General features: G+C 44.4%; 7 protein-coding genes across 7 annotated transcripts; 6 read left to right on the top strand and 1 right to left on the bottom strand.

Annotated features, from left to right (window-relative positions):
* Positions 1-47: 47 nt before the first annotated feature.
* Positions 48-3,014, top strand: F5147DRAFT_772486 (uncharacterized protein; the record flags this gene model as incomplete). The annotated part of the gene is made up of 11 exons (XM_041441355.1): positions 48-266; positions 319-548; positions 597-618; positions 686-751; positions 801-967; positions 1,022-1,128; positions 1,203-1,690; positions 1,736-1,770; positions 1,820-1,994; positions 2,043-2,331; positions 2,866-3,014. The coding sequence occupies 11 exons, from the start codon at positions 48-50 to the stop codon at positions 3,012-3,014; spliced, it is 1,947 nt and encodes a 648-aa protein (XP_041293897.1).
* Positions 3,015-3,389: 375 nt separating this feature from the next.
* On the top strand, positions 3,390-5,607 carry F5147DRAFT_772485 (uncharacterized protein; the record flags this gene model as incomplete). The annotated part of the gene is made up of 9 exons (XM_041441354.1): positions 3,390-3,479; positions 3,533-3,619; positions 3,720-3,836; positions 3,883-4,723; positions 4,776-4,834; positions 4,886-5,035; positions 5,092-5,283; positions 5,334-5,509; positions 5,562-5,607. The coding sequence occupies 9 exons, from the start codon at positions 3,390-3,392 to the stop codon at positions 5,605-5,607; spliced, it is 1,758 nt and encodes a 585-aa protein (XP_041293896.1).
* Positions 5,608-8,749: 3,142 nt separating this feature from the next.
* Positions 8,750-10,639, top strand: F5147DRAFT_796886 (glycosyl hydrolases family 31-domain-containing protein; the record flags this gene model as incomplete). Its single annotated transcript, XM_041443181.1, has 12 exons — positions 8,750-8,820; positions 8,871-9,019; positions 9,070-9,108; positions 9,459-9,605; positions 9,666-9,743; positions 9,803-9,992; positions 10,047-10,120; positions 10,171-10,271; positions 10,320-10,338; positions 10,391-10,443; positions 10,495-10,523; positions 10,573-10,639. The coding sequence occupies 12 exons, from the start codon at positions 8,750-8,752 to the stop codon at positions 10,622-10,624; spliced, it is 1,002 nt and encodes a 333-aa protein (XP_041293895.1). The 3' UTR covers positions 10,625-10,639.
* A 7,568-nt stretch (positions 10,640-18,207) lies between these two features.
* F5147DRAFT_772483 (uncharacterized protein) lies at positions 18,208-18,958 on the top strand (the record flags this gene model as incomplete). The annotated part of the gene is made up of 4 exons (XM_041441353.1): positions 18,208-18,320; positions 18,379-18,515; positions 18,569-18,884; positions 18,937-18,958. 4 exons carry the CDS (start codon positions 18,208-18,210, stop codon positions 18,956-18,958), a joined length of 588 nt encoding a protein of 195 aa, XP_041293894.1.
* A 310-nt stretch (positions 18,959-19,268) lies between these two features.
* On the bottom strand, positions 19,269-19,846 carry F5147DRAFT_651867 (uncharacterized protein; the record flags this gene model as incomplete). Its single annotated transcript, XM_041433564.1, has 4 exons — positions 19,269-19,346; positions 19,402-19,579; positions 19,669-19,766; positions 19,802-19,846. The coding sequence occupies 4 exons, from the start codon at positions 19,844-19,846 to the stop codon at positions 19,269-19,271; spliced, it is 399 nt and encodes a 132-aa protein (XP_041293893.1).
* Positions 19,847-20,803: 957 nt separating this feature from the next.
* F5147DRAFT_772482 (uncharacterized protein) lies at positions 20,804-21,301 on the top strand (the record flags this gene model as incomplete). Its single annotated transcript, XM_041441352.1, has 1 exon — positions 20,804-21,301. The coding sequence occupies one exon, from the start codon at positions 20,804-20,806 to the stop codon at positions 21,299-21,301; it is 498 nt and encodes a 165-aa protein (XP_041293892.1).
* Positions 21,302-23,315: 2,014 nt separating this feature from the next.
* On the top strand, positions 23,316-23,802 carry F5147DRAFT_651865 (uncharacterized protein; the record flags this gene model as incomplete). Its single annotated transcript, XM_041433563.1, has 2 exons — positions 23,316-23,353; positions 23,451-23,802. The coding sequence occupies 2 exons, from the start codon at positions 23,316-23,318 to the stop codon at positions 23,800-23,802; spliced, it is 390 nt and encodes a 129-aa protein (XP_041293891.1).
* Between the last annotated feature and the right edge of the window lie 2,533 nt (positions 23,803-26,335).

The following is a 26,335-nucleotide window of genomic DNA, read 5'->3' as shown; positions in this document are numbered from 1 at the left end:
CCTGTGAAGTGAATATCCAAGGTGAATTGTACACTTCGCCGGCCTTCATGGACACACACTGTGAGCTTCAGGAGTCCCCTAGAGAGCTAGGATGTGATTTATTCTGTGTGGTCATCACGCTCATGTTTTGGTCGGATGCCACGCACCTGACGACATTCGGTAATGTGAGGCTATGGCCGGTGTACATGTACTTCGGAAATGAATCGAAATACCGCCATTGCAAACCATCCTGTAATTTGAGTGACCATGTCGCCTACTTTCAAAAGGTGAAGCAACCCTTATGAATCCTCTTCATCAAGCTCATTAATGCCTTTGCAGCTTCCAGATTCATTCAAGGATTTTGCAGGGACCTACACCAACGGCAAGGGGGTTGGACGCGAATGTACGACACATTGCCAACGTGAATTATTTCAAGCCCAATGGAAGGTCTTGCTCGACGATGAGTTCTTAGAGGCTTACGAGCATGGGATTGTGATACTCTGCTGTGATAGTATCAAACACAGGTTTTACCCACGAATATTTACCTACTCTGCAGACTATCCTGAGAAGTAAGTTGCGGATGTTATTCATAGAACATCGAAGCTCACCAAAATTAGGGCTCTTATCGCAACAATCAATGTTGGTGCGGTCCAATGTCTTGAGGAGTCCACTGGTTGCCACCGCATGCAACTTCATCTACAAACAGAATTACGGTGTAGATAGTACCCGAGTTGAGTCGTTACTCAAGCCTGATTCGTGGGTACCATCTTCGGTAAGCATGAGCATGAGCATCTTCGCTGCCTCGACTTACCCTTGATTAGAATGTTTTATCCGACAGCCTTGGCGCGTTTGGATTCAATGTATTTGTCACACTTGTCGTTGACCTCTTGCACGAGTTTGAACTCGGGGTTTGGCACATGCTCTTACTTCACTTACTGAGAATCCTTTTCACTTTGGATAAGGACCTGATCCATGAGCTTGATAAAAGGTGCCTAATGCTTATTTGATGATGGTCCGGCATACCCATACTCACCTCTGACAGGTATAGGCAGGTCCCGCCATTTGGATCTGCGACTATTAGGCAGTTCTCTGCAAACACCTCTGATATGTCAAAACATGGCTGCGTGCAACTTCAAGGATCTTCTACAGGTATGCCCTCAGCATGATTCTCATAAGGCCTTGTGAGCTCACTTTATACAAGTGTTCTATCCCGGTCTTCGAAGGCCTTCTCCCCGAACCTCACAACCAAATTGTCATTGATCTCCTTTTCACCATGGTGCACTGGCACGGACTTGCTAAACTTCGGATGCACTCTGACCTCACTTTAGATGTTCTCGACCTGGAAACCACCAAACTTGGCGCACAGTTCTGTCAGTTCAAGGAGAAGGTGTGCAGTGCATACCGTACCCAGGAGCTCGACCGCGAAGTCGATGCGAGAATTTGCCGGCAGACAAAGGAAGCAGGTAAACGGGTGGAGAAAGGCGGGACAAATGGCAAGGAGGGTGGGGCTACGGCTCAACAGCCTAAGGCAGGAACCAGTGCTAAAGGGAAACAAAAGGCGAGCCCAGAGCAACCGCTAGATGCACCATTACCAAGGCAGCCCAGGAGGAAGAGGTCATTCAATCTGAATACCTACAAGTTGCATGCTCTAGGCGATTATGTGACCTCCATCCATCACTTCGGCACCACAGATTCATACAGTACAGAGCCTGTAAGTCTTTATTGTCTGCCCGTTCTGTAACTAAACTATTGTCAGGGGGAATTAGAGCATCATACACCAAAAAGAAGATAGTGTCGAACTGACCGATGAGATTTTGTTCACCAGCTGATGCAGATCAAGTGCTGTCAAACACGATTACGCCGTATCAACAAACGGCAGTGGAAACGGGCCCTGTGTGGAATATAACGAAGCTGCAAGCGATCCTCACCTGCACCATCATATCAGTCAAAGTGAGAAGGTTTACGATGAGTTAGGTCATTACCTCCGCAATAATGCGAGAGACCCTGCTATCAAGGTAGTCCATTTCTTTATACAATTTACATCATTCTGAGGTGCAATTAAGGACTTCCTGCCATGCTTGAAAACACATATCCTGGATCATCTTGATGCTGGGACCCCCGGATCTCCTGCGAAGGACCCCACTCATGCTGATAATCACCACAATTCAATTCTATTTAAACATAACCGAATTTACCACCACAATCTCACACAATTCAATTTTACATCATATGATGTGCGAAGATCTCAAGACGTCATCAACCCCAAAACTCCTCATTGCAATATCATGCTTCTCCAGCATGATCCCGATGATGACAACCTCGATGGCAATTACTGCTATGCTAAGGTTCTAGGTATTCATCATGTCAATGCTATCTGAACCAGGAACGTCTATGAATCCCATTGAGTTGAATTTCTCTTTGTTAGGTGGTACCAATTGATACAACACCATAACTGGGAAACACATACTCTGGGCCGCGTTCACTTCCTACCCCTATTGAATCCTGACGCATTTGGCTTTGTGGACCCAGGAGCTGTGCTTAGGGGATGTCACATTATACCTGCTTTCTCTCGAGGCAAGTGCAATCTGGGCGGTGGAATTTCTCCTCTTGCGGGAGATAAGCATGACTGGTATGAATACTATGTGAACAGGTGAATGATCCTATACATTTTGGCTATATTTACTGATACCACAACCATTACTAGTTTTGTTGATTGCGACTCCCTTATGCAATTTCACTATGGACTTGGTGTGGGACACGTGTATTCCCATAGAGTAGGGGTCTTAGCAAACCTTAGCTCAGATGTGCACTCTGCCATCCAGACTGGAGATGAGCATGTGGAAGGTGGACAAAGTGTCCTGGAAGTTGCCGCCTGGTGACATACAGGTGACAGCAAGGCTGACAAGGAGGATGAAGACCACGTTGGCGTCGAAGAACTCATCCCCTTTGAGCAGGGACATAATGGAAGCTCGGAGACGCTCATAGATGCGCTAGACGAAATGTACACTGGCTTTACTTTGGATTATGAGAATTAAATTACATACAACAGAACAGTCTACCCCAGTGCGGATGGGCGCAGAGTCATTTCCTACCTTAATCGTGGTGATCAATAGGTCCTGGCCATCACTTAATTCAATTTGCGTCCTGGCCGTCACTACTAGGTGTTGGCCATCGCTTAGTAGTGCTGGCATTGCTGACTTTTTGGCCATCACTCTTCAACCATCACTGATTCCTGGCCATTGCTGATTTCTGGCCATTGCTGACTGCTGGCCCACTAATCGCTAAAGCTGGCCAGTCCTCGCTAATGGCGGTATTTATTGAGCTACCGCAACTTTTCTTTTTGCTGTATAACTCAATCCTAGCCAGCGCAAGGTGGGTCCTTGCCATATGACTCAATCCATCATTTGTTAATGCCACCATCAGACAACAAGTCAATGATGGTTTGCGCCTACCTCTACGACCACGAATCTAAGAAGGTCTTCATCTTGGTTAAGCTGGATGTAAGTTACAGTTAGGCTGCATACAGTGGATGGTCCTGATTTGTTTCCTCTAGCATGAGGAGGTTTGCCATTCTCCATCAGATATCACCTCAGCTAAACTCGTGCTTTCAGCATCTCTTTTTGGGGTTCCACAGCCATCGGTTCGTCGACGTCAGATACATTGCTATGCATGGTCAAGTGTTGACCTTATATGTAAGACTTCATCTCTTACATCTGTCATCTCATGGTGTTGGTTTGTAGTGTGATGAATCTGTCGTGGAACAAAGTCCTTGGCTTCAGGTACTCCATGTTGTCGGGGTGCTGAACATCCCCGACAATTTCAATGTTGGCAACAATCACCCATTATTTGCAGTGACGGTGAGATTTTCGCATGTTTTGCCGTTCATTTCTAAAAAGAACCTAGCCTAGTGACTCTAATTTTCTTTGCGAGACCCCATACGGTAGGCCCAACATCCTAGAGAAAATGGGCCCGGTGTGGTTCATAAGTATTGCTCTTACTTCAATGTTATATCTCCCTAATTTCACTGTGCTTTGGCAGCTCTCCCAGCTCTTGCATGTGTTGATCCCTTTCAACCCGCCACTACCTCCAAAGGAATTCCCGCACTCCACCAATCTCGCCTTCAAAGACACACACAAGCTATTGTGCCATGCTGCTAACGAACCTGTGGCCTCAACATCTGGGCACTCCACGCACTTCACTCATTTCACTATTACTGATCAGCTGCCTCCCCCAGCCTCCTTGACTGCCACAGACGACGCATACCTATTGGATACCCTCCTGGGCCTTGCACCACACATCCCTTTTGACATTCAATCAACAACCATGATGCACCTTCTCAACGACAACAACATGGGCTGGCCGGCTCCCAATCCCTTCATCAGCGACCTTGGAGAACCCGGCCCTTGGGAGAAGCCGAGTGAGGTTGTCACTGACAAACCGGCCCCCATAGACGCAAACCTGGAGCTTCATCCGGACTTGCAATGGAGAGATTCAGATTATCTGTGGGGGAAGCTTGAGTCGGCTGACAAGAAAAAAATACTTTGTTTGTTGGGGAAAAAGCTGTGCTGCTGGTACCGTGTTATCAAGCTCACAAAAGCCCTGATCTTGGGTAGTCTGTGGGTCGGAATGCACAGGAACCCATTCAACATATCTGATGTGAACGAGCAGCGGATCATTACCTGCAGCTTCCTAACCACCCTCCAAATCGACGGGAAGACATACACAGATCTTATGGAACAGCCATGTAAGTGCCGTATGTTTTCATGTTTTGCTTCATTATCTTACAATTCAACTAGTGATCTTGAAGAAGGGTAAAAAAAGGACCCCTATTGGATGGCAGGTTATCCACACCCATGTGCGCTGTATCTCTTCATTGCCTTTGCTCCCTCCTAACACATTTGAGCAGTTGCTTTTGCTATTCAACAACAAAAAGTCTGAGCTGAGGAAAGTCGTCAAAGGTGTCCTATTGCCAATTACAGGCTTTTGTGCATGGGATGTGATAAAGGAAATGATAAAGCAATATCTTTTGGTGTTGAATTTTGGGCATGATGAAGCTGTAAGTAATAGATTGAACACTTGGAAATCTTCACCTCAAAACTTTTCATCGTTCAGGTACAAGAAGCTCTTGCCGAACTTGTGATTCATCAACTCTTCAGAGAAGTGATCTGGGTGGCGCTTCTTATCCCAGTCAATGGGTTGGCTGACGGGAAACACTCTGCGAGAATAGTGGATTTGTTTCCTGATGAGCTCTGCGCATCAGTTGGATGTGTGTCTCAAGATACCATTGGCAACTTGCTGACATTGGTGAGTCTTTTTCTTACTTAGACCATTCTCAAGCGGTGACACCGACTCAGATTTACCATACGATGCTCCTTATTTTAAGGCAAGGGCTGAACAAAGAAAGCATCACTTCATATAAGAGACATGAAGCCATGAACGAAGTTATTAATTCCGTGCTCTCCCCCATGTACGCAAACCCGAAAGAGTTTCCCAAGTTCACAGAGACGGTGATGAGTCTGCCTTTCATAATGTCAGCGCTCTTTGTCTACTGCTCAACATTACTCACCACGACCTGTATTCAGGCATGAACACGTGCTCAATATGAACCTCAAGAAGAAACGTCCTTGAATGCTTGGGAGAACAATGGAAAATGTCATTAAAATCATTGATGTTGTGGAACCTGATGATGCCCCAAGGCAGTTTGGTTTGCCAAACAACAAACTTGGCTTCTACTGCGGCAGGGCATTCTCAGATGTGTTTTGCAATCCTGCCAACTTTGAAGCGCTTCCATCTGCATGAGATATATTGTTCCAGTCCTTCCTTTTCAAATACCTCATGCATTGTCATTGCTATCAAGCTCTACACATACATACTACACTTGAGTTTTAATGTCGTGAGATGTACAGCCCATGGCTGCCTGCCCTAGTATTTGTCTTTGTCTGCGGCAGTCATAGCAACATGTACAAATTGAATGCACGCCACAACAACGTCAACCTGTCAGATTATCATCTTCTCTGAATATAAAGTTGGATCATACTGGAAGTATCCATACAGGGCCAGATGGCCAATCTTTGAGTGTGAATATTTTAAGGCAGAGCGAGTTGATCAGCATATGAAGGACTACCGATTGTGTTTCCAGGGCACACTTAAATTTCTCACAAGCACATTGAAATTTTTGGAAGATGCAAGTATTAATCTCTGTGGAATCAACTCGATCGAGCAACTTGAATAAAGTTCAAGTTGACATTGAACAAACCTGCTTGCACAAAATGACAAACTAACCTTGTCTTTTGTTATCGTAGCTCATTGAGGTTTGGCTGTAGGCAGCATTGGTCCAACACAGCCATATAGATATTTACCCAAGGCTAACATTTGTTCAGTGATTATGAACGAAGTAAAGACAGTCCACAGTTGCATGTCACAGCCAGCGCGGGGCAGAATTATAATGTATTGCCAGTGATCTTCACATAGGTGACTGTGGTCACTCTCAACATCTTCGTCTTCCTGTCACAACATTGCCTTATCCAGCATCTTTGTGTACTATTTGTTTGTCAACCTTGGGATGTGTGGGAAGATTGGTAATTCATCATCTTATCTTTGCACTGCCAGTGGCAGGGAGAGCGAAGACTGTTTCACCGTGATCTGTGGTTGGATGCATGTGAGTTCTCCATTGTGCCCTGAGATGAACTTAATGACTATGATGTGCTCTGAGTAGAGTTCTGCAGGATGTTGACATGCCAGGTTTGCATAGTAACTTCGCCTACTCCCTAGTTTGTGATCTCTTTTGTTAGTTTGTGATGGTTCACTGATTGATATTTTCGACTGCAAAATTCTGGCGGAACGCATAGACTTCTTTGCAAGGTTGCTTGGCTATAGACACATAGCATCTTAAACACACCCCATCAAGCTTGCAAAGGATTTTGCCTTGGAAGCATTCTCGTGCTGGGATAGCTTTCTGGCGATTTCTGCACCTTCGATACACAACTTGAAGCTTGGGATGGTTTCCTTCAAGATTTTACGCAGATTATGGTATTAAATAACAGTTGCCAATGGGACTTAGGCATTCATTAGAATGTTTCATAGTGGCTCTGATATTTTTGAACTTCGAGCTTACCCGCTCTATTTATTTTCTGCTGGCAAACTCGAATGCATTCTGTTTCGTGGACCCAGGGGTTGCTCTAGGGTATGTCATATCATTTTAGCTTTATTCGAGAGGCAGGATTTCTCCTTTAAAGTGGGATAGATATAATTTGTATAACTATGTCAACAGGTGAATGATCCTATACATGTTTGACTGCTGTGTTTACTAATATTACTAGTTTTGGTGATCGCATCTCCAGGCTTTCTCTCCAGGCCAGCTTGAATTGAGTGACTGGGTATAGTAAATCCAAAGACACCTCATGGCAGTGCATGCTCCTGTGATTGGGGCAGTGATCTTACCGTTATGCTGGCAGGCGAAGGCTGATGGGGCCTTGTGGGATGACTCTAGATGCTGACTAAGCTGGTCAAAGCTGGTAGGTTGCCCTGTACGTCTGACTACATTTGGAGTTGATCTAATAGAGCTTGAATTGGTAGCTTTTCAGATACCTTCATGCAGACTTGGCTATTTGTCATATGCGAGCTGTCAGCCTCATATGGTCCATAGACCCAATGTCACGGCTCCATTGATAATAGCCCAGAGTGTGTGTTCTCCTGAGTTGAGAAACGTGTACGAGGCACACGAGGCTTTTGGAATACTCTGGTGACTGTCAGGTAAGTAAATATGTGTCATGCCACTATCATGCTGACTGAACTTTCTCAGGGGATGACTCGCTTCCTGGAGTGCGCTTGAAGGTACTGTTGACAATAGTTTTGGAAACCTTGAAGCATGAGGATCCAAGCCTGCGACACATTGGAGAAACACAGATGCAATGCAATTTGAGGGCACATATCAGGTAATGCTACTTTCTGATCTATTGGCCAGGTAGAATGCTTATACGGATATAAAAGGTCTTGGAACCTGTCCTCCGTGATCTTTTGGACCCTTCTATCCATCGAATATTCAGAGTGAGCAGAGTGAATGGCAAAGAAATCAGGGGCTGGATAGACACAACCATCAGTGATGGTCTCACACAGTCCTATATCCCCATCTCATCGATTTTTACAGGGACATGGAATAGACGCACCCTTTATATTTGTGCAATTGATGAATATGGGACTGCCACAGAGACTGTCTCTCAAGGAGGGTATAACTTCCAGAGAGCTATGCGACAAGTACTACGCCTTGCACAAAGAGACATGAATGGTTTGACATCGGGTGCATATCCTCCACAAGTACAGTCGTTCTATACCAACCTTCCTTAGTTTCGATCTTTTTGGACACACATCAACCACCAAACATACTGAGTCATCGTGATGCAGCACTGGCTAGATTTTGTGCTGATGGCGGTCCCCCAGTTCTAACCTGCCCTTCAGAGCATTATTTCTTCTATTGCCAACTGTCTTTGCTGACAACTACACTTGCTGCTCTCAGATGCACAAAAGGCGAACGAATTCACAAGAGGACAACACTCCAGTTCAGAAAAAACCTGGAGCTGAGTTGGGGGTTATCTTGGGGTGTCTCGAATGTCTTGGAGCACCAAATCTGTGATACCCTACAGAAGTGTTGGAATCAGTCATTGAATACTGGTATCATGATGCATTGCTACGCTCCAAGGATTTTTACCAGCCTACAATATGTGTCTTCAGCCTGGTTGATGTCTTGATCACTAATGCTCAAAGTGCGGTGCACATGATCTCGAGTATATCAGTTCGTATTTCCAACACCTCAGAGCACAGTAGGAGACCTGCAAATGCAAATATGTGAGCATGATGATTTATTGACTTTGTTAATATTCAGCGTCTTGAATTAGTGCTACAGCATTCGATCAACCAGCCGACATTCTGCTTGGTTTCGTTATCGATCCTACTCCTTTCAATATCGTCAGACCCGCATTACTCGATTCTATCATCGACGTACCTACGTCTCTAACTCAGCATCGACGGACCCGCGCAGGGCCTGGTAGTCCCTTGGAATTTTGCCAACCCTTGTAATGCTCAAAACGTTACAAGGACCGTTTCTATTGACGTTAGAAACAGACTTTCGCGTTGGTAAGTTGGCTATGTACCTGCGATATTCCTCTTTGCACAGCACCTGATGATTCCATCACTCTGACACTGGTCTTATGACGACGTGCAACCCACCATTGTTCTGGCCTTTGACATAGCGGCTGTATCTCTGCTCATAGGTGAGTGAGCGATCAACGATTGCTTGTGTTACTCACTGAATTCTGAGGGCCCATACTGATTGATATGCTGAAGATGCAGGAGAGCGCCAAGTTACTACTCGTCCCTTTAGGGTAGCATGACATGTCACAAAGTCGGATTCATGTCTAAGTCTTTGCTATACGTGTTTTGCTCGTTCGTTATCATTAATTAATTCAATTACAGTCCTTAGCTAGTCACCCAAGTACCTAATCCATTTGGTCCCAAACCACATCCTCCTTCATCTAAACTACCACCTGATTTGAACCCAGAACAAGCCCAGCTTGATCCCTACTCCAGCCTTGCAGAGAACACGGATCTCACTCTTCAGGAGAAGATCACCGGTACACATTCCACTTCAAGAATACCTGGTTCATCGCCCTGACGACTCGTCAGACTTGCAGTGGGTGATCAACATGAGCTTCGTGTTCGCTTGGAGATCGTGCCAAATGTCGACGATCCACTGGTGTTCTTCTGCTTAGGTATTCAACACCAACTGAATTCTGATCCTATCTGTTAATAGTATTCCTTAGTTCCGCAGGTTCAGATACCTTCCTGCAGATGCCCCCAAACTCTGAGGTATCGTTAATCCAGTACCATGTGGTTGGTGGTATCCTAGACTTTTACTTCTTCCCTGGTCCCTCGGATGCAGAAGTAATCACCCAGTATGGTTCAGTCATCGGGTACCCTATGTGGCAACCTGCGTGGGGCTTTGGGTTCCACCTTTGCAGGTAGTGTTCTTTGCATTGCAATTGATATAGGATGGACTCATTTAAGTCATACAGATGGGGATACCACAATGTTAGCGATGACATAGAAAATGTCGCGCAGATGCATGCTGCGGGCATCCCCTTGGAAGGTCTGCCCCATTTTGGACACTCATTGCTTGTGATCCTCACTTCGCGCTAGTTCAATGGAATGATATTGATTTGTACCACACTTACCGCGACTTTACTACTGACCCAGTAAGTTTCTCTGGGGACGAACTTCGTGCGTTCATTCGAGAATTGGTGAGTATTTCTCCATGTAAATTCGCTCAGCTCTCACTCCAGTGAAAGGCCGCGAATAACCAACATTGTAAATGCGCCTGTACTCTTTCCCTCCTGATTTTGATCGAACTCGTCAACAGATATCCCCATTGTGGATGTAGGTATTGCTATCACATTAAACTCAACTGACGTCGTTTGTTGACATGCTACTATGCGCATGTTTCCTGACCGTATCGTAATTCAGTATGATCCTTTCACACGAGGCATTGAAGAGTCAATTATTTGCACCCAGTAATAGACTAAAGCGCTAAATGCATTGCAGAGATGTGTGGATCAAGAATCCAGATGGGTCCCTGTACCTTGGTCAAGTCTGACCTGGATACACCGTCAGTCACTCATGATTTGTACAACACTTCATACAACTAATCATTGAACATGCTTTATTAGGTCTCTTCCCTGGCCACGGTAGTGTAATATGGCGTGACTGGCACACACACGCTGCCGTGAATGCTACGTCTGGAGGAAACACAACACTAGATGCTCCCATCAGCCACATCAATGTCCACATCCGGGACAACTCCATTCTATTGGAGCCCCTTCAGTGACAAATTCCGTATTATACGGGCCACCCGACCTACATAATATCCCGTATCAGACGGGCCAGCGGACCATGGGCCCATGTTGTGTATATCCTTGATGACGACGGATGGGCCAGGTAACATATTATTTCCGATGGAGACGGGTGGGCCCATGTATGCCAATGATATATATATCCTTGATGTTGACGGATGGGCTGGGGGAATATGATCATTCATGGAGATGGGTGGGCCCATCTGGGTAATATGTAGAGTAGGATATTATAGACAGCTGGGCTGAAGAGAGATGTAAGGCAAATATTGTTATATAGATGGGTGGGCCAACAGGGGTGTATTACATATACGGGTGGGCCGGGGTAGGGGAATATTACACATATGGGTGGGCTGATGTGGGGCATATTACATATACAGGTGGGCTGACGTGGGGAGTATTACATATACGGGTGGGCCGAGGGTGCAATAAAATATTTATTACATAGACAGGTGGGCCAAGGTGGTGGAATATCACATATACGGGTAGGCCGACATAAGGGATATTAATTAGACAGGTGGGCCAACATAGGATGTATTACATAGACGGGTGGGCCGACATGGGGGATATTACATAGATGGGTGGGCTGACGTGGGGGAATTGTACATAGATGGGTACATATATGGGTGAGCCTAGATACGTTTCATCAAGACATACAGCTGATGTAGCCACCAGCGAATCAAACACGTAGGATACATGCACACTATGAGTGCATATACCTACCATCAACCACCAAAATCTAAACCCGTAAGCACAAAAACATGAATCGACCATGTGTGGCATTGACCAATAATTGAGTACTGAAGTGGGAAAACCCCACACCTGAACCCTGGTGTGCAATATATCCTATTTCTACACACAGACACCAGAAGCACAACACTCGCAAAAATATAAATGTCAAATTTTCACAGTGCTGAACCCCGAACCCTGAGATTTTACCAACTCCTGAACCCCGAAATTGTGGACTGCCGGGTCTCGGGGGTCGGCACTCGGGACTTGGGAAATTTGGGGAGATCAATAAAATTTGATCTACAATAAATTTGATTTACAAACAAATTGATTTACAAACTTTTGAAAGATATCTGTGTCGTCTCACATATTGAGTCCCGAGTTCTGGGACCCCTGAGACCTGAGACCCGGCAGTCCACAATTTCGGGGTTCGGGGGTTGGTAAAATGTTTATGGATATACAAAAGGTTGATTCAAACATGTTTGAAAGATGTCTTTCATCTCAAAAATCGAGTCCCGTGTTCCGGGTAAGACATCTTTCAAACATGTTTGAATCAACCTTTTGTATATCCATAGACATTTTACCAACCCCCGAACCCCGAAATTGTGGACTGCCGGGTCTCGGGTTTCGGGGGTCCTGGAACTCGGGACTCAATATGTGAGATGACACAGATCTTTCAAAAGTTTGTAAATCAATTTGTTTGTAAATCAAATTTATTGTAGATCAAATTTTATTGATCTCCCCAAATTTCCCAAGTCCCGAGTGCCGACCCCCGACCCCCAAGACCCGGCAGTCCACAATTTCGGGGTTCGGGGGTTGGTAAAATGTCTATGGATATACAAAACTCGGGACTTGACATTTGATATGAGACATCTTTCAAAAATGTTTAAATCAACCTTTCATATATCCATACACATTTTACCAACCCCCGAACCCTGAAATTGTGGACTGCCGGGTTTCGGGGTTCGGGGGTCTCGGAACTCGGAACTCAGTATGTAAGACAACAAAAATATCTTTCAGGGTTCGGGGGTTAGTGAAATGTTTATAGATATACGTAGGTTAATTCAAACATGTCTGAAAAATTTCATTCATCTCAAATGTCAAATCCTGAGTTCCGGGTTTCAGGACTTGGCACCCGGCACTCGGGGTTCGGCACTGAAAATTTGACATTCGGGTGTTCGGGTTTCGGGTGATATCTAAATCACAACAGCTTCGAGTTCTGCCAAAGCGTGAAACTTGAAACCCAGTGTGCAACATGTTGATTTTTCATTTATATCACACAAATAACCAAGTGCCCAGTGCCGAGACCCGAAGCCCGAGACCCAAAAATATGTACACAACATGTCCATTTTTCACTTACTGCACAAATCACCGAGTTTCGAGTGCCAAAGCATGAAACTTGAAACCCAGTGTGCAACATGTCCATTTTTTATGTACATTACACAATTCATTGAGTTCCGAGTGCCAAGGGCCAAGACCCGAAGCCCGAGACCCGAAAATATGTATGCAACATTTCCATTTTTCACTTGTTGCACAAATCACCGAGTTTCAAGTGCCGAAACTCGAAACCTGGTGTGCAACATGTTCATTGTTCATTTACATTACACAGATCATTGAGTGCCAAGGGCCGAATATTGAAACCCGAAGCCTGAAAACATGTATGCCACATGCCCATCTACTCATTGCACAAATCACCAAGTGTCGAGTGCCGAAACCCGAAACGCGGTACTTCAAATGGACATGAATTCTGTCTTTGTATGTATTATCCATTGGTGTAGGGTTGAAATAACTTGGGAATTGTATTTGTCAGTGCTCGGTAGTTGGTAGTTGGTAGTTGGTGGTTGGTGGTTGGTAGTCAATATAGGCAAATGATAATGAAAAATGAAAGTTGTTATTACGCTTGACTTCCTTACCGAAGGTTGTAGTCTGAGTCTAGGGGAGTGTATTGGTAGTCTTTTCTTGTCCATCAGTTATCATTTAACCGAGATATAAGCTAAAGAAATCTGAAACATCGGTGATAATGAAAAATGAAAGTTATTATTATGTTTAAGTTCCTGAACAAAAGTTGTAGGCCGAGCCAAGGTGAGTGTATTGGTAGTTTTTTCTTGTCAATTGGTTATCTCGTTACTCGGTACTTGGTACAAGGGAATCAGTACTCGGTATTTGGTTCTGATACTCGATACCTGAGAATCAGTAGTCGGGTACTCGGTACTCGGTTCTGATACTTGGTACCCGAGAATCAGTAGTCAGGTACTCGGTACTTGGTTCTAATTCTCAGTACCTGGGAATCAATAGTTGGGTACTCCAGCCAATAGTCCCGAGTCCCGAGTACTGATACTTGGTATTCGGTAGTCAGGTTTGGAACTTGGGTCTTGGTTTGGTTATCATTTGACTGAGATATTGGTAGGCAATATTGGCACTCGGAGCTCGAATACTGACTATCAACTATCAAGTGTTGGGACTTGGTAATCAGTAGTTGAGACTTGGTGCTTAAATGGATATTGCATATATACATAAAAATACAAAATATGTTCCTATGTGTTCATTTCTAGGTGAATAGACTTTGAAATTATATCTCAATCATCTATTCAACAATAGAAACAATGTATCAGGAGCTCAGGACCATAGGGTAATCCTTTATTGTATAGTGTACCTCCCCCTCTTCTGGTGGTTCACCTGCTGGGGTTTTTTCCCTGTAGGACTGGACCTCAAGGACTGTAGGGAGTCTATTCCTGAGCATATTCGGAGTAGATATATCATATAACCAGCCCAGGACACACAGGATCCTTCTCCAGGAACAAAGCATAGACAATTGCACTTTTGACTTTTTTCATGATTTTCAGTATCTTGCCCTTGCATCCATGATCCAACCTTTTGATATGTAATGAGCATAGCTTATATTCTTGCTTCTTATGACCAAGATCAGCTCACAATAGGCTGGAGTTTGTGAGCTAGTGTGTATACTTGCCATTTTGCCTGATAAGGGGCCCATGCCTTCAAAACATTGAATCTTCGTAATCAGAAACCTGGGGTACATTTCAAATATCTTAAGTATCATAGACATAAATTTACAGACAAATCAACCAAGAATTGAGTACTGAGGAAGTGAAATGGGTAAGAAATTGAGTGTGGGAAACTTCAAAGACCCAAAGCATCGAAAATGGTTAGTTGAGCAGTGGTAGGACTTTAATGCTGGGTCAACTCATATTTTCACTATATCCCTTCTACCCACCCCCTACCCTCAGGGCAGTAGGCAGTATGGGTTCCTTGGGTAGTTTACGATCTATCCTACATATTTGTAATGATATTTTCAGCCTGAATCATATATAAATGTGACTTTGTATAAAAGATGTCTATTGTCACTCTCCACACATATGTCATTTTGCCTATCATTACATCAATCCTTCATGAATCTTTCTAGGCTTTTAAGCTATTATAATGGATGTATATGGGTGTTATTCCAGGTCTCTCATCACATCACAGGCTTGTTATGTTGGATATCTCGACATAATGTGCAAGTCTCGCTATTAATATTCATTCTTTTATCTTTACACTCACTTACTGCACACATGTATTTCATTTGTCATTATTGATGTTTCGGATTTCTTTAGCTTATATCTCGGTCACATGGTAACCAATGGATGAGAAAAGACTACAAATAAACTCACCTAGACTCGGACTACAACCTTCATTAAGCTGACTACTGATTCCCGGGTACTGAGTATCAAAACCAAATACTGAGTACCAATTACCATGTACTGAGTACTGCATAATGAGTAACAAGATAACCAATTGACAAGAAAAGACTACCACTACACTCACCTGGACTTGGACTACAACCTTCGGTAAGGAAGTTAAGCATAATAACAACTTTCATTTTTTCATTATTGCTGATGTTTTGCTGAATGACAAGGAAAGACTACCAAGACACTCACCTTGACGTGGACTACAGCTGTCATTTTTCATTATCATTTGCCTATATTGACTACTGAGTCTCGAGTACCGACCACTGACCACCGATCACCGAGTACCAAGTACCGAGTACTGACAAATACAATTACCAAGTTATTTGAACCCTACACCAATGGATAATACATACAAATACAATTCGTGTCCATGTGAAGTACTGGGTTTCAGGTTTCGACACTCGACACTTGGTGATTTGTGCAACAAGTGAAAAATGGACATGTTGTGTACATGATTTTGGGTTTCGGGCTTCAGGTCTCGGCCCTCAGCACTCGGAACTTGATGATCCGTGTAATGTAAATGAAAAATGGACATGTTGCACACTGGGGATTGAGTTTCTGGTTTTGGCACTCGAAACTTGGTGATTTGTGCAGTGAGTGAAAAATGGACATGTTGTGCACATATTTTCAGGGTTCGGGGTTCGGCCCTCGGAACTCGGAACTTGATGACTTGTGTAATATAATTGAACAATGGACATGTTGCATACCCGGTTTTGAGTTTCAGGTTTCGGCACTTGAAACTCGGTGATTTGTGCAACAAGTGAAAAATGGAAATGTTGCATACATATTTTCGGGTCTCGGGCTTCGGGTCTCGGCCCCTGGCACTCGGAGCTCGATGATTTGTGTAATATAAATGAAAAATGGACATGTTGCATGCCGGGTTTCGAGTTTCAGGTTTTGGCACTCAAAACTCGGTGATTTGTGCAACAAGTGAAAAATGGACATGTTGCGCACATATTTTCGGGGTTCGAGGTTCGGGTCTCGGCCCTCGGCACTCAGAACTCGATGATCTGTGTAATGTAAATAAAAATGGACATGTTGCATGCCGGGTTTCGAGTTTCAGGTTTTGGCACTCAAAACTCGGTGATTTGTGCAATGAGTGAAAAATGGACATATTGTGCACATATTTTCGGGGTTCAGGGTTCGGCCCTCGGAACTCAGAACTCGATGACTTGTGTAATATAATTGAACAATGGACATGTTGCACACCTGGTTTTGAGTTTCAGGTTTCGGCACTTGAAACTCGGTGATTTGTGCAACAAGTGAAAAATGGAAATGTTGCATACATATTTTCGGGTCTCAGGCTTCGGGTTTTGGCACTTGGCACTTGGCACTTGGTTATTTGTGTGATATAAATGAAAAATCAACATGTTGCACACTGGGTTTCAAGTTTCATGCTTTGGCACTCGAAACTCGGTGATTTGTGCAGTGAGTGAAAAATGGACATGTTGTGCACATATTTTCGGGGTTCGGGGTTCGGATTTTGGCTCTCGGAACTCGGAACTCGATGACTTGTGTAATATAATTGAACAATGGACATGATGCACACTGGGTTTCGAGTTTCGGGTTTCAGCACTCGAAACTCAGTGATATGTGCAATGAGTAAGAAATGGACATGTTCCATACATATTTTCGGGTTTTGGGCTTCGGGTTTCAGCACTCAGCACTCGGAACTCGATGATCTGTGTAATGTAAATGAACAATCAACGTGTTGCACACTGGGTTTCGAGTTTTGGGTTTTGGCACTTGAAACTCGGTGATTTGTGCAGTGAGTGAAAAATGGACATGTTGAACAATGGGTTTCAGGGTCTCGGGTTTGAAAAATAGCATAATAACAACTTTCATGTTTTCATTATCATTTGCCTATATTGACTACCGAGTCCGATAAGGGACCCCTTGGATGATCCATTGCTCAATGAAATACTACCTGATTGGAAGTGTGCTGGTTATCAGATATTCATTTGTCAACTCCCGGGTCCCGGAACTCGGAAGTCGGTATGGTTGACCCAAATTTGGGTGGTTGGAACTTGGCATCTCATAGGGCAACACAAGCTTTGCACCCCGGATTCCAAATTTTGCAAGACAACCTGTGCACCATCAAAGGCCATGTCAGGAGATCACCTGCTGCTCTGGGAACTTGGTAACTTTGATTTATTACCTCCTCTGATTTGGTTGATGTACAACTACCTCAGCTCCATCATGTCTACAATTATGATACACATGGGCCCACCCATCTATATTTTATACCACCCTCGGCCCACCTGTCTAATACAACATCCCATACAACACCCTCAGCCCACCCGTCTAATTAATATGTGTCTGGGCCCACCCGTCTAATACAATATTTTATAATACCCTCGGCCCACCCATCTAATTTAATATGTGTCTGGGCCCACCCGTGAATGTGATAACAAGTACCTACCCATCTATCTCATACACATCTACCTTAATACACCCATCTGCATAATATCCAACTACCTCGGCCCACCCGTCTACCTAATATTCATGTACATCGGCCCACTCATCTACTCTATATATTCCCTGCATGGGCCCACCCGCCTCCATCGGGAATAATTTGCCTCCCGGCCCATCCGTCATAGTTGAGGATATTTTTATCATGGGCCCATGGTCCGCTGGCCCGTATCATACAGGATATTATGCATGTCCATTCCCTTGTATTATACGGAGATAGGTCACTGTAATATGTGTCTATTGCTCCACCAAGAGCACGGGTACACCATTTACGAGACTCGCAAAGGTCCCTATTTGCTGCTCGTATCTCTCAATGCAAACGATTCATCGAAGGAATACTTAGGTAAGCGATGAGCTCTAATGCAATGCAGGTGGGGTTCTCGATGGCTCGACGTCATACTGTATCTTATGGTAAATTGTCGCAGGCACAGCTAAAGAGATGCTCGTCGAGGCACGACAAAGATCCATTTCAGTACAACTTCATGCGACCCATGACGTCCTTGCCTTGAGAGTGTCCGGAGCATCAGACCATCTCACACTTTGTCCGTTGACAGACTGACCCATCATGTCCGCAGACTACAACAACTTAAACCCAAAAAATTTGTACAGCTCCCGACAGCTAACCAGATCGTCCTTTACTATTGGGATAGAGTCGTGCAAGCCACCAATGGTCCACCAGAGCTAATTCAGGGTTTCTGAGTTTAATTCTGCCCTGATGCTGGCTTTGCTCATCATACTACATAGACGCTCCAACGGCGGTTTTCCCGGTGCGTTTTCTCCTCCAGGCCATGGTCCTGTTCAAGGAAAATCTCTCGAGATGGATGCCGTTTCGCAAAGGTGGCTTAAAAACTGAGACTAGTATTGACTGTCTTTGGGAGTTGTGGCCCTATGCTGATGAGAGTCGCCCAGCTCTTTCACAAGAGTTTGTCGAGGATGCCGTCCGGCTTCTCGTGACACGTTTCATCCCCTTGAACCTGGCAGATCTCGAGGGTTGGATGTCTGATCCAGAAGAGTGGGTCAATCTAGAAGACAAAGAAGACGATCAATGGGAGTATGAATTGTGAGTGCGTTTCACACATAGATCCAGCTTGTCACGAGACTTGTCTTTTCAGCCATGTGGTGAATGCATCTTGATGACCCTTTCATCCCAATACAAGGTTTATGTCACACCACTACTTGAGACAACCTTCAAGCAGATAATTAGTCAATATACTGTTCACGTGTGCTTCTATACTGACGAGCCCATTTCCAGCGCAACCAACGGTTGATTTGGCAATGCTCACCAATACTCGCTCATGAAAGGATCGACATCACCCAACAACAATGTCACCGTCGGAATGAAGAGAAGACGCATTTCATAGAGGACCCATACATGACGACCAAACAAATCGCAATGACAAACTCCGAAAGAACAGATGCAAACCATCAACTAACTCCCTCACCTCTACTCAGAATCGCTCCACCTCTCGAGATCATTGTTGGCGGGTGTTGTGTTGTTACCGTGGAAATCGAGAGGTATGTCCTATGCAAGTCAATTTAAACTGACTCCGGGATAATAGTGATAATAGAATGCCCACCATCAATTCGATCTCATGCTCTTCAACCCAAACACCTTCAACAACAACCACCCGCACCATCGCCCGCACCTCAACATTATTCCGATGTTCTTCACCTCTTGCACGGGTCTCTGTATGACTTCCACTCTCTTCTTGGCGACCGCCATTCTCTCCACCCTCCTCTCTGGCGCCCTTCTCCCTGTGTCAATCTGCATCCAGATCATAGTAGCACTTACCATCAACTTGGGCGTCAACACGCATAATCGGATTGCTCGATGAATCACTCACCATATTCTTTGATTCCAATGCATAAGGTGAGTATTCTGATTATTACTTGACATTTCATTGCTGATATCTTCGAGGTAGAAATTGATGGTGTTGATTACCTTTTTCAGTGCAGGTAAGCACTCCAGATCATTACATAAGCTTCACTGAGTGCGATCAAGATTATGTCGAGTCGTTCCATGGCAAATTCTCATCGCCAGTGTATGGTGGATTTTTGGTTACAGTTCGATTTGCCGCTATGCCGGAAGACTTTTCAATGTCCGATCGTTGTTTGTTTCAAGTATTGTACTTTATTTTATTTTATTCAATGTATACCTAGTTTGATTCTACCACTGGTTTGACTGCATATTCGACGAAGCCTGCATTCATATCGGATCCCAGCAAGGACGACCTGATGTTCGCAGGTAGTATAATAAAGGCGATGCAAATTCCTTTACAGTCAAGAAGAGTTGCAAGTGGTGCCACATTGTAAGCCTCAGTGCAATGGGTCTCTTGTGCTCCGTTATAAACTTGTACTACCGTTAATGCAGAAACATCTTCTCGTGCCAGAGCACCATTTTTTTGGAAGTGCTGGAGCCCAGTAATGACACGTCTTTCTAATGCCCGACCTACAAGGCAAAAAGGTTCGGTTCATAAGTGCAATGAGAGTTTAAACTGGAATTGAGTTGAACTAATGAGTTCCTACTGATATCATTTGCACCACAGCTCCAGATGCAATCATAAGACCACTAGTAGAGCGATATGTTGCTAGCGGGTACGGCAATCCAGAGATTATATCACATCTTCTAACACAAGAAGACCAGTAATTTCAAGATATTGTAGGTCATCTACTTAAACACCTTCAAGTGGCATCTGATACTCAAATGGATTAGACTTAGCCTCCTGAAAAAGTGCCGCTCACAACGGGGACTCAAGTCTACCCGTGGTCAAGCACACAATCAAGAGCATCGGACCTGCAATTGGACATGTTTGCCAATGATTCCCCAAACAAGGTTCTCATGACATGAAGCAAACACTGCTGCAGGAGGAGCAGCTTATGGTTCCGAGGTTGTATATATCATTTTCTTTCAATGAGTTTACAATCATCACACAATTTCAGAACCAGTACATGAACGTTCATTGCGCCATCATCGTTCCAATGTCAGGAGACCCCCATCATGTTCCTTTACCGACCATCGCTCTTGCAGATATGAAGATTCTCAAGGATTGCTTCACCAGGACAATACGAGATTCATCTCGGATGAACCAAGGGGAGTCAAGGACGGATCTCATAGTGCTCTTGCAGATAATATGGGACCAGATCATACTACCCATTGTCAATGTACTCGAGCATGTCCTCAAACTAAAGTGTTCCTCTCGAATCTGGTTGTGTCCGACTGCAGCTTTCATGTCCATTCCTCTCCATGCAGCTCACCCATTTCAAACAAAGCCGGATTATTCTGGGAAGGAGCTATGCCTGGAAGGTCTCTACATTTGGTCTTACATGCTGACACTTTCGGCTCTGATCAGATCTAGACAGTTGATGAAGAAGCGCGTGCCTTTGTCCTTTGTGGCGATCAGACAGGGTCAACCAGGTGCAGGGAAAGACAAGGTGCTCTTGGCTGTCGACAGCGAGCTCGTGTTACGACTAGGATAAGTCTTCTCAACACTGGTCCAAATGGACCGTCGCACAAAGCATGTCAAGGTCTTCTTACAGGTCGACGGAACGTCGAGAGGTCTCTCCATCTATCTCGGTAAGGGCAGCGCCTCGTCGAGATGAAGGTCTAGCGAGAATATGGCTAAGGTGCGGGAGTGACTTAGAAGTGCAGCGAGGTGTTCAAGGAAGTGAGTTGATTAGACAAGCTAAAGACCAAGTTCTGGGGATCTACCTAGTAGATTAAAGTAAAGAACTAATACAATAATATATCAGCTTATATACTGTCTGTACATAAGAGTTCAAGCTCAGTCTGTATCTATGGATCTATGGTATCATGATAAGAGAACATGAGGTCAACCATGAGGGTCAGATAGGATACATGAGGCTTATCCTCTGATCAAGCATGAGGCGCCAAGAGGCACTCCAGATCTTCATGAGGTGGCAACAATCAACATGTGCCGATCTAGGGTGACCATGAGGCGTACAGCCTCAGAGGATCAGGTACAAGGCCTTCTAGGCCAGGGGCGGTGTCACGGCGGTCTGGACCGCTGTCTTTCTAAGTGCTGGTGGCATGCAGCCGCATTGGGAGTCTGGCAGAGCGGGGGCTCCTGTAGATGTTGCAGTAGATTGTAACAGCTCAAGCTTGCTCATAAGCTCGTCCCTTCTGGTCACAAAGCCGCATGAGCAGGTGCACCAGGTATGTTCAACACACGGCAAGTGCATCCCTTTGTTTAAACCCTTTGAATATATTTCTGTTCATCCCCTGACCTATACTGACTTTTACTCGATATTGAAAGGAGATCTGCTATTGGATAGCGGTTGAGCATCACTATCTGCCCTTATTGCTGGCAAAGTCCCCCAAGGGACTTTAGAACTCACACTATGACGAGCCACACTCAATGTTCACACACGGTCAACTGTGCGCTGTCCAGGGTGCGCAATTGTCAGGACATTTGAACATCATTCTCACGCACAAGCAAAGAAAGGCGGATGGGGAACATAGTTATTCGTCATTACTGCTGTACATGCTTGGAGAAATAGTTTGTGGTTGTATTTGGTTGGTAGCTATTAGGATTTAGGGCTCTGCACACCACTTACTGGGTAGGAGTCTGTGAAAAATGATAGCTATAGATGATGTTGATTACCGACAGTGCATGGCTTCGATGTCGAGCCCAATACATTATAACTCATGGACATTGTGTGTCGAAGTGCTACTGTATGGCTACATCTTCCAACACTGCCACCAAAAAGTGAACACAAGACAATTGGAGATAAGTAAAGGTGAAAAATGGTAGCCCCAAGCCAGAACATCACCTAGGAGACCTGTAGTGACAGGAGAATCCCAAGGGACAATCAATATTGAGCCCGTATCACAACTCATGGACCTTGAATATCTAGGTGCTATCACATAGTCAAGAATTAACATGGTTGATCCTTATCTACCTTGTTTGGTTACATTGATCACATCTAACAAACATCTAACTAGAAAAACCTAGGCCTCGGTGATTTCCTGATGAATTTACAAGACATTACCCTGGACGTGTCACAACTGCCAGCAATGACTATTTTGTATCAATATTACAAAAATATTATGTAGCTTTGCAAACAACCATCGCAAGGTGAACCCAATGCAGCAGGTGACCGTTTTTGTGGAGTGATGCTGGAATCCCTTCAATAGTTTATCTACAAAGTATCATATTTGCGAGATATACATGACTTCATCAATATTAGAGGTTTCTTGCAATCGCTTGTCATTCAGCATCATTATGCTGGTGTTTAGATAATACTATGTATTTGGATATAATATGTCGATAGTTGATTTCATTTTGCCAGAAATATCTATTAAAATCACCTCATGGCCGATTTCCTGATGTATGCATGCTTAGCTCGCTTAACCTCTTTTTGGAAATCTCACATGGTTTCATCATGTGTTTTCGAGCACCGACACAAACAGCATCGCCTGTTGGGAACTTAGCATGATGTTGGTAACTGTATGTGTACATGACATTAAATAATGAAAAATGATGTGTTTGAGCAGGGCAAGGCAGATATGTGATTAGATTTGAGTGTTTTCCCTACTGTGATTGTTATGGTAGTATTTTTTGTATACATACAGCAAATAATGGAACAACATATAATACAATTACAGACAGGGGGAAATCAAATATGAGATAAAAGAGACTGGGAGATGGATGGCAGAAGATTATGAAAAAATAACAAAAGGGAGAAAAAGACCACTTAGAGACTCAAAAACTGGAGAATGGGAAACTGGGAGAACTGGGAGACGGGAGACGGGAGACGGGAGACGGGAGACGGGAGACGGGAGACGGGAGACGGGAGACGGGAGACGGGAGACGGGAGACGGGAGACGGGAGACGGGAGACGGGAGACGGGAGACGGGAGACGGGAGATGGGAGACGGGAGACGGGAGACGGGAGATGGGAGACGGGAGACGGGAGACGGGAGACGGGAGACGGGAGACGGGAGGCAGGGAAAAATAGGAAAATAAATACAATCCATGATACTGTTACATATTTTGTGATTTTATGTAGTGTAGCAGATTGTATTTTTACTTTTGTCCAAATCTTGCTCAAAGAATGTAGAACTGACTGATCTTATGTACTATGAACTTTTACTTGGTGTAGTAGATTGTACTTTTAGTTTTTTGAAATGCTGCTCATAAAGTATTTTCAAAATCCACTATTGAGGCATGATCTTATTCAAAATACACAATTTATTAGGATGCAGCCTGAGGCCAGGAAAGCCAAAGGAGGGCGCAGCCCTCCTTGGCTTCCTGTGACGAAGGAACAATGCTCATCAGGAGCCTTCAGAATTATTGGGATGAAGCTGAGGCCAGGAAGCTAAAAAAAGAGTGCGAAGCACTTTTTTTCGCTTTCTGTGCCGAAGGCAGAACAGGTGTGGACTAGTTCCCGCTATGGCAGTAGTGGGTTTTGTTGTGTCATCATCGAAAAACCTCATCTTTCAATTTTTGGCAGAGAAATCAATTTCGGTATATATTCATGGCATTTTATTCGCACATTTCTGATATTCCGGTCTGTTTGTGGTGTTTGGTTCGCACAGTTATGAAGTGCTGCTTGTTGTCTGCACATATCGATAAATTTCGTTCTTATAATCTTCGACGCTCTATGTCTCCTTACAAAGTCCTCGGATCTTTATTCCTGCTGTTATTCATATCAATGATGCAAATCTTGATTTGACCATGTTGTTGTCCTTCTTGCATGATTGCAATGTCCCTCGAACTGTCATCAATCATCATGGGAGAGCTATAGAGTCCACTCTTGGCCCAGTTTGCGTGCCTACTGTCGATGGTTGGTACAACTCATGGCAGATCTTTCGTCCTGCCTATCTGAGTGGATGTGATGTCGAACTTGGTTGTGATTGGCTATCATTTGTGAATGTGAAGTTTGATGGATCTCGGTTTGCAAGGCCTTTGGAAACGGACGTCAGTCGACTTTCTGGTTGTCATACTTGGAATGGTATGTGTATTGCTTTGAATTGTTTTTGTATATCTGATTTTTTCTTTGTGGAATCATTCCTCTCCGCCGTCTGTTGTTACGGACAGTGAAAAAAATACAGCTACCCAAGTGGGATCTTGTTCAGCCACCCAATGTTACGACTAGGATAAGTCTTCTCAACACTGGTCCGAATGGACCGTCGCACGAAGCGTGTTGAGGGTATCTTACAGGTCGACGAATGTTGACAGGTCTCTCCGTCGATGTCAGTAAGGTTGGCTGACCTCGTTGAGATGAAGGGCTAGCGAGAATACAGCTAAGGTGCGGGGAGTGACTTAGAAGTGCAGTCAAGGTGTTCAAGGAAGCAAGTTGATTAGACAAGCTAAAGACCTAGTTCTGGGGATCTACCTAGTAGATTAAAGTCAAGAACTAATACAATAATCTGTCTACTTATATATGTCTGTATACAAGGGTTCAAGCTCAGTCTGTATCTATGGATCTATGTGAGTCATGGTGAGTCAGAGATAACACTACATGAGGTCAACCATGAGGCATGATAGGATACATGAGGCTTAACCTCTGATCAAGGGTGAGGTGCCAAGAGGCGCTCCAGATCTACATGAGGTGGCATGAGGCAACATGCGCCGATCTAGGGTGACCATGAGGCATACAGCCACAGAGGATCAGGTACAAGGCCTTCTAGGCCAGGGGTGGTGTCACAGCGGTCCAGACCACTGTCTTTCTAGGTGTTGGCGGCATACCGCCACGTCGGGAGTCTGGCAGAGTGGGGGCTCTTGTAGATGTTGCAGTAGACTGTAACACCCAAGCGGGTTCTTCTTTGTCATGTTTGTCTGTACATCCGCAAAATGAACATGCTTTGGATAATTTTTTTGGTGGTTATGAAAGTTCATCGAGATCTGCTCTGAGTGAATTGGCAGTTGCCCATGGTCTTCAGGTAACCGCTGACTTGTCTGTGGAAGATTTGCGACAGGCCATATCCCAACATGTTGGCATGGGACTCTGTGGATCTCGTTAATTGCAAACTTTCAAAGGTTGTGAATCTGTGTGTCAAAGCTTCGATACATCTTGTGGTGATGAAGAGGCCGTGCTTTCTATGAAGATAGCCTTCTTGACAACTATATTGACAACTACAAAACAACGACCTTTAGAATGGCTGTTAAGAGCAAATGGTGTCAGTTTCGAACTCGGTTCGAAAACGGGACAGCTTCATCGTACATTAAAGAAGATATCAAATCACTGCAAAAAGCTAAGTCGAAATCTTCTGATCAAAATCAGACCCAAGCTCATGAAAATCATTGTCATCAGCTTTCTCACGAATGGCCTCAGCTTCCGTCTTCGCAATTGAAGTGTCGTTTGGTGCAGATGTTCAAAGATGAGACCTCTTCAGAAAGATTGGCCACATTTACCTGCGCATCCTGTGCTGAAAGTGTTCCATGTTCTGAACAGACAACAATATCTGTAGTGAATCTTACAAATTCCTCTCTTTTGCACAGACCTGATTGACAAGAAGATCAGCACATGTCGAACAATTATTTCGATG

This window comes from Suillus discolor (assembly GCF_016758755.1).
Source record: "Suillus discolor strain FC423 chromosome Unknown F5147scaffold_21, whole genome shotgun sequence".
NCBI classification, from domain to species: Eukaryota; Fungi; Basidiomycota; class Agaricomycetes; order Boletales; family Suillaceae; genus Suillus; species Suillus discolor.
Note: the sequence above shows the minus strand (reverse complement) of the source record. Positions and strands in the feature narration are given on the sequence as shown.